The 7,550-nt window shown below is 33.3% G+C and overlaps 1 protein-coding gene across 1 annotated transcript in view; it reads right to left on the bottom strand.

The window, feature by feature from the left end:
• Positions 1 to 7,550, bottom strand: part of LOC133196904 (uncharacterized) — a 34,760-nt gene that overhangs the window by 8,994 nt on the left and 18,216 nt on the right. The window contains exons 15-25 of the mRNA XM_061332755.1: positions 5,991 to 6,116; positions 5,597 to 5,719; positions 5,299 to 5,424; positions 4,048 to 4,302; positions 3,707 to 3,832; positions 2,947 to 3,072; positions 2,432 to 2,566; positions 1,973 to 2,095; positions 1,428 to 1,694; positions 890 to 1,012; positions 578 to 703 (exon numbers count right to left, since the gene is read on the bottom strand). Of these exons, the coding sequence (XP_061188739.1) occupies positions 578 to 703; positions 890 to 1,012; positions 1,428 to 1,694; positions 1,973 to 2,095; positions 2,432 to 2,566; positions 2,947 to 3,072; positions 3,707 to 3,832; positions 4,048 to 4,302; positions 5,299 to 5,424; positions 5,597 to 5,719; positions 5,991 to 6,116 (1,656 nt within the window). The remainder of the gene's footprint in view (positions 1 to 577; positions 704 to 889; positions 1,013 to 1,427; positions 1,695 to 1,972; positions 2,096 to 2,431; positions 2,567 to 2,946; positions 3,073 to 3,706; positions 3,833 to 4,047; positions 4,303 to 5,298; positions 5,425 to 5,596; positions 5,720 to 5,990; positions 6,117 to 7,550) is intronic.

Genomic DNA, 7,550 nt, shown 5'->3' with positions numbered 1-7,550 from the left:
TGATTATCTCCCCTTGTGAGGGGACTTGGTCCTTCATTTTAACAATTTAAATTTCCCTTTACCCAAGGATGCTTTGTACCAAGTTTGGTCAAAATTGGCCCAGTGGTTCTTGAGAAGAAGTCAAAAATGTGAAAAGTTTACAGACGGACGGACAGACAGACGGACGGACGACGGACAAAATGTGATCAGAAAAGCTCACTTGAGCCTTCGGCTCAGGTGAGCTAAAAAATTACATGTATCTCTACACTAGGTGCAGTACATATATCTTCCTAAAAATCCTTCTTACACCAACAGTATTAAAGTTTTGAAAAAATAACTTATATGGTTGGATTCACTGAATCAGAATGTGGACTGTCAAAATTGAACAAGCATAATAGCCTAACAGGGTTGTCCCTAAGACCAGGGGAATTTCCTCTCCTATAATGATGTATTTCCCTGGTTGTTCTGATATTCCTCCTCAACCCCCTGTTAGGAGAAGAAACCCAGACCACCTTCTACTTTTTAATGTCCCCTGCTATATCAATTCTTAGGGACAACCCTGGTCTGAGAATTTATTTTTACACAGGTAATAAGTTACCTTTGATACAGGTGTGAAGGTCATCAGCAAGATTGAAGCCTGGATGACATTGGCAGTGATAACTTCCTGTGGTGTCCACACAGATCTGCTGGCAATCATCACTTTGCAGTTTACACTCATCAACATCTGAAATGGAATTTTGTATTGTTACTTGAAAAATTACACAGTAACAGAATTAACATCCTTGAAATATTCATAATCAATATACATTCAGACTAGTGGTCAAATTCCAAATTCATAGTAAATTTCTTAATCATTTCAAACTATAAAACTCTTCCAAACATTTCATTGAAATAATAAAGAGTTTCTTACTTTTGCATGTTTTATTGTCATTTTCAAGTTGGAATCCATCACTACATGCGCAGATAAAACTACCAATGATATTCTGACAGCGCTGGGAACAGTCATGCTGATTAGTCTGGCACTCATCAATATCTAAAGAATTTCATTATAATCATCCAAAAAATCATCAATGCCAAGTGATAAGTTCAGACCTTTTTTTAATCCAGAAAGTTTACATTTAATTTTTTGAATTGCCAAACTTAAATAAAATTTTCCAAAAAAAAAAAATGCAATAAAATCCCTTACAATTATCATGGGCCTAGGATTAACAAGTAAAACAAGAAAACAAAATTTACAAAAAGCTTTGATTTTCCTTATAATTTTCACTTTTTTAAATCACAATTTTCTTCAAAAATAAAAAGTTTTCACTCCAGTTAGAATTGATGCATACTCTTAATTTATTATACAAGAAAAATTATCCACACCAGTGTCTATTCCATTGCCTTTTTTTTCTTTACTGAGAAAACAACAAAAATAATACTATAAAATGAAGTTGCAAGTACCCTACCTGTACACTCTGTTTGACTGTTAGAGACTTTTGTGTATCCACTCTCACATTGACAGATGTAAGACGGTTCTCGGTTTACACAGTTTGAATTTGGTCCACAGTTGTTAGTAGAGACATTGTAACACTCGTTAATGTCTGTAGAACAGTCTGAGCCTGTCCAGCCAGCAGCACAAACACAGCCAATCAGAGAATCACAAAACAAAGCACCCGGTCCACAGCTACACTGGTTCTCACAGGTGTTTCCCCATCTGTCTGTTTTGTTGCAACCTGAAATGCCATAGTAGGTAGATATAAAACTTGGTGTAAAAATTGAACTTGAACATACAAGTTATAATTACTACTTAATATACATGTACATGTACAATTATGTATATAACTACACAATAATCAAATGCCTATAAAATATTCAGTACCAGAAATAGTACATCTCTGTTTCCATTACTTTTTTATTTGCAACTGTGAACCAAAGAATCAAGTTCCTCAAACTTTTATAGTTTGATGACTCTAACAAGACTTATGCAGTCTTAAATCTGATGTCCACTTACTCTGACAGGTTTTTCTATCTGCCAGGAGGTCAGATCCCATGGAACATGAACAAAAGAATCCTCCAACTGTGTTGTTACAGACTTCTGAGCAGCTATCTATAGACTCTGCACATTCATCAATGTCTACAAACACATGTATAATGCAGAGTGTATAGAAATTAAACAAATTGAGCAATCTAGAATAATGATAACAATGAATGTATGAATTTTACTATTTAAAAGCATCACAGGTTAATACATTTCAAAATTTACCTTCCACCACATTATATAAAAATTAATTTTATGAATCTGTATTAAAACTTAACATAAATTAGATTTTGAATATCTTAAGACTTGTCAATACTAGTATATTATCAAAAAATTTCCAATCTTAGATCCAAGCAGACCCATTACTAAAAGAAAATCAGCTTCAATGTATAGACATATGGTGATAAGATTTCTAGCAGATGTGTACAATACCTGTACATTTTCTGGATGTTTGATTAAACTGATAGCCTTGGTTACAGAAGCAGTATGGTGATCTGGAGCTGTTTGTTGTACACCCTCCTACACTGTTATCACAGGTAATGGTGGCTCCTTCACAGGGATTGGAAGCTGTTTACATATAAGCAAGCACAACATGATCACACATCAACATAGAATAATGATTAACTGTTACTAATACTATCTATACGACCCTCCTTTCCTATAAAGTGACTGACAATATTCATTCCTACATGTAAAGAACTACATATGGTAAAGGCATGTTAATTCCTGCCCCCATATTGGTCAAATTTTGAAAATTTCTTGAAATGTGTACAATTGCATGATTTTTATTAAAAAATCTTTAACCTAAGATGATGATCCTGAGGGTATAACATAAGCCCCCCCCCCCCCCCCCCCCCCCCCGACTTCGAAAAAATTCATTTCTTTCATGTTGGTAAAGCAAAGATTATACAGTGTACATATATTTTGCGTTACAAGTTTTAACGTACACATGACACAGGTTCTTCTGTCATCCTGTAGTGTATAGCCTATGTTACATTTACAGTTGTAACTTCCCTCTGTGTTGATACAATGATGTGTACACTGGTCTGTCTGTAACTCACACTCATTAACATCTGAAAATAAACATACATTTTAATTACTTTTTTTATGGGATTTAATTTTCATTGTGTTCGTGGTATGAAGACACTCATGATTTAATATCTCTTAACAAAATGTAACAATTTCATACTGTGATATGATGTGTTTCTCCTTTAACTATGAAATCAAATCTACTCAAACCAATTTTTCCTCAAACCATGCAAATTCAATCCCGCAAAAATATATGATTTTACAGTAAGTTTATAATGTTCAAGCACATCTTTAAATTCAAAAGCATATAGAAAACGATCCTCAATCAAAGACTTATATAGCAACCTCTTTCAATAGATTCTTAAGTTGATTTGAATCCCTCCAAAAAAACCCCAAACTACTGGCCAGCCTTATAGACAAACTCTGGATATATTTTCATCCCCCAGTTTTACTTTTAAATTAATTACTTTTAAATTAATTAATCTTCTTCAAATAAACAAAAGCAAAACAAAGCCTTAACCTTGGTAAAGACGCTTAAAGTGGAAATAACTACAACTGACATATTAAATACATATGATGTACATGACATGACATCAGGTCTCATTTCTTCAGTAAATCTTTACATACCATGCTCCATATGTATTAATGAAGACAAAACTGACAAGAGTGTATGAATACCTTGGCACTGTCCAGTTGCATCCCTTTGATAGCCAGATTTACACTCACATCTGTAACTTCCTGGAGTGTCAATACACACCTCGGTTTCTGTACAGTTATACAGAGACTCAGAGCACTCATCAATGTCTGTCAAAAACATTAACTCACATTAATATACAAGTTATCAGACATATACCTGAACCTAATCGATGGCAGGTCAATAATGAAATTATTTTGATTCTGACTAAAACTTTATTACTCTTATCAGAAGTATCTATAATGAAACTGATTTTTTTTTTTAATGCTTTAGCACATATGTTTGTATCGGTATGTTTGTATTGGTATACTGAGTGAAGACCTACTTTCACAATTTCCTGAGGTGTCATTCCTTTGGTATCCCCCTTTACACTGACAAACATAGGATCCAGGAGTGTCCACACAATTTTCCAGTGCCCCACAGGGACCTCCATCTTGGCACTCATTTATATTGGTCTCACAGTGGGTCCCTGTCCATCCCTCTTTACAGCGACAGCCAAATTTTGGATCACAAGATAAAGCATTCTGGGTACAATCACATGACTGGTTACAATTAACACCCCAGTGAACAGCATCACAAGCTGCAAAATTAAATAAAACAAAAGTGATGCACTTTATTTATTAAGTACATACTAAATTTAAATATTAGAAATGTTTGAAACACACATATGCCCCCCCCCCCCCCCCATGTGGCAATACTAATAGAGTGCACTGCCACCTCACATGATACCCCTGCCTAATATTGTTTAACATAAACAGATGAGAATGAAAGGAAGAAAATCTGTCAACCTTAGTACACAGACTTCAATGATTGCTTGATGTGCATCTAATAATGTGTAGTAATTAATTAGAATATATAATACATCATATACTTCTCAACTGGTTGTGTTGGAGTTTTCCAAATGCCCATCTACAGCTTTGTTCACTGTATTTTTTATGAATGATGAACAATGCTACATTCCAATAAAACATCAAAAACACTTTTCATATGTTTAGACTGTAAAACTGTCATCGTAGTGAGACATGACACTCTACAACTTGGTTGTTGAGATAAAAAAAATTATAATAAAAACACTATGCAGTATCAAATTAATTTTATTAATTTTGACCAAATTAATTTTGAAAGTTTTGGATATCCAACAAGAAATATTTTAACTTGACAGATGCTATCAACTGAAATTAGGCCAGATTCTTCTGCTCAATTCCTTAAAGATATAGATAACATACACCTGATTGATCAGAGATGCTCTAACAGAAATGATTAAGACAGTTATCTTACTCTTAACTCATTAATATCTATAACTTAAGAGATGCAATTTGTCTCTTATCAAAATGCTCCTTGCTACACCATTGCTTGATACTGAGCAGACAACAGCTAGTCTACAAACTGACAGACATGCAAAGCAATATGCCCCCTTTGAAAAAAAAAGGGGCATAAAAATATTTTAACTAACTCAAAATAAATTCTTTATAACTAGTGAAAACTATAGAGTTATTTCAAGATTTTAGGAAAAAAAATCTTATCAATTTTAAAAAGCTCAAATTCTTCTGTTAAAAAAAAAGAAGAATTAATTAACCTGTGCAGGATTTCAGATCTGGCATCAGTTGGTAGCCGGGATGGCAGCTACAGGAAAAGCCTCCTATTGTATTGGTACAGATCTGAGGACATTTCTTACTGGTTTCTTCTGTACACTCATTTATATCTACAGCAAAGAAATCATACATCACCAATATTTACAATGTATGTATATTTTAAGTATAATTAACTGAAACAATAAACACATTGGATACAGAAATAAAATTCATTACTTCAAGTCATAGTGTTTTCTGTAGGATCATTTAATTTGCATCTTCAAATTCATGTATAATGCATACCATTACAGTTTTTTCCATCTTGTGCAAGAGTATATCCTTCATCACAGTAACATTTTGGAGACCCAGATTCCAGCAAGCAAGAATGTGAACAATTATATGCTAAACAAGTGGGATTTACAGTATCTATAAAACAGAGAAAAATACAATAGAAACAATATACCAGAAATCATAAATATATTCATTCAAAATGCTCCCTACTTGAGTTTTTATTTCAACATGTGCACCTTTTTCATTTAAATTTTAAGTAATTTGTTAATTTAAATTTTGATCCTTTTACATTTCACTGGTCTTGTAAGTACTATAATTACTCAAATTGCTAATTCATCTTTATGTTTCAGAAGTGAATGACTGCTGATTTTTATCTAACCCTCCCTCCTCCTCTCTATTCACTAACCTGCCAGACACGTTCTGTTGTCGGAGTTCAGACTGTACCCCTCTCTGCAGTAACAAATATAACCTCCATCTGTGTTGTTACAAAGTTGTTGACATCCACTGGTTTGTTCATAACACTCATTCACATCTTAAAATAACGGAATATTAAAATGTAAACTTTTTTCAAACTCATACATTGAGCACATAATGCATTTACATGTACAGTGGCCTCCGGCTATTAAGAGATCGGATACAGCGAGGTACCGCTTACAATGAGATAAATTTTGAGTCCACAATTAATTCTTATATATTTCTTTTGTAAAAATGTCGGATATAAAAAGATGGCTTACAACGAGATTCCGCTTATAATGAGGTCAAAATCCGTCCCTGTTAGTAGAAAGAACTATCGGATATAACGAGGTACTCGCGTCGCACATAATTGACCTTCTAGTCCCAGGTAAATAATGGTAGTTATCACAGGTATCTGTACACAACTTTACGTCATGACAATTAATTAAAGATGTTGAGATATAATAGCGAGCTGTTTTTACTGCTATAAAAACTTCAGTTTGGCTTCTAAGAACGAATTACGGAACAAAAGTAGAAACTATTAGCAAAGTATGAAAACATTCAAAGAAAATTACTAATGGCTATGGATTAACATTTAACACATGATTAGAAAAAAAAACTTCACATTGCCTTGGAGTTTTGGCCTGGTGATTTCATTGTAGAAAACATGTTGTATACAAATGTATGTGACCTGGCAGAGTTAATGAACTTGGTCAGCACGTGGCGCTAAAATTAGCAATACTGCTTTCAATCGAACCTTCCCATTCTTCGACATTGATTTTAAGATATTAAAAACAAAAACAATATAAAACAATGTATTTTTTTTTTTAAATAAACAGTGCGAGTGACATAAAATGAAGAGGTTGGCAAAATTGAAACAAAGATTTGACGATGTCAAACACTGAGAAATTCTGCAAACTAAATTGTCAGACACGGAAGTGGTACATGTATGTAGAAAATTCAATACGCATATTGAAATGGACAATGATTCTACGTTTAGTAGTTTACAAAATTTGGAACTGCAGTGTAATTGAGCTTGATCTTAATTGTGCAGTGGGATGATTATCTTAGTTACAAATACATGTAGTGAACCTGAGACGTCTTTCATTATTTAATGTCCATAAATAAGTTCAATTGTGCATGTTTTATTTAAAAAGAAATTATTTTATTCTGTTTTCAAACATTGTCTATAAAAACACCTCTTTCCATGTAATAAGAACATTATTTCACATGGGAACATGCTCAATAATACATGTAAGTCTTTATTCAAATACCGATCAACTCTCAGCTTGTAAAATGCAGACTTCGAATATAACGAATATCGGATATAACGAGATCTAAACCAATGTCCCCAGCATCTTGTTGTATCTGGAGTCAACTGTTTTTTCAAACAGACATAATTTTCCAGAATTTACATATTCAATTAGTATGCAAGTTCATAAAAGTTCACAAAAGTTCATAAAGTTCACAAGTTCCTAAAATGCAAGAGTTTATTTTGGATCTTAAGACCTTG

The sequence above is a fragment of the Saccostrea echinata genome, unplaced genomic scaffold (assembly GCF_033153115.1).
Source record: "Saccostrea echinata isolate AGI-Se365-2 ecotype Australia unplaced genomic scaffold, CSIRO_AGI_Sech_v1 ptg000001l, whole genome shotgun sequence".
NCBI lineage: Eukaryota > Metazoa > Mollusca > Bivalvia > Ostreida > Ostreidae > Saccostrea > Saccostrea echinata.
The sequence above is the reverse complement of the archived record's forward strand: the minus strand, read 5'-3'. Positions and strand labels throughout refer to the sequence as shown.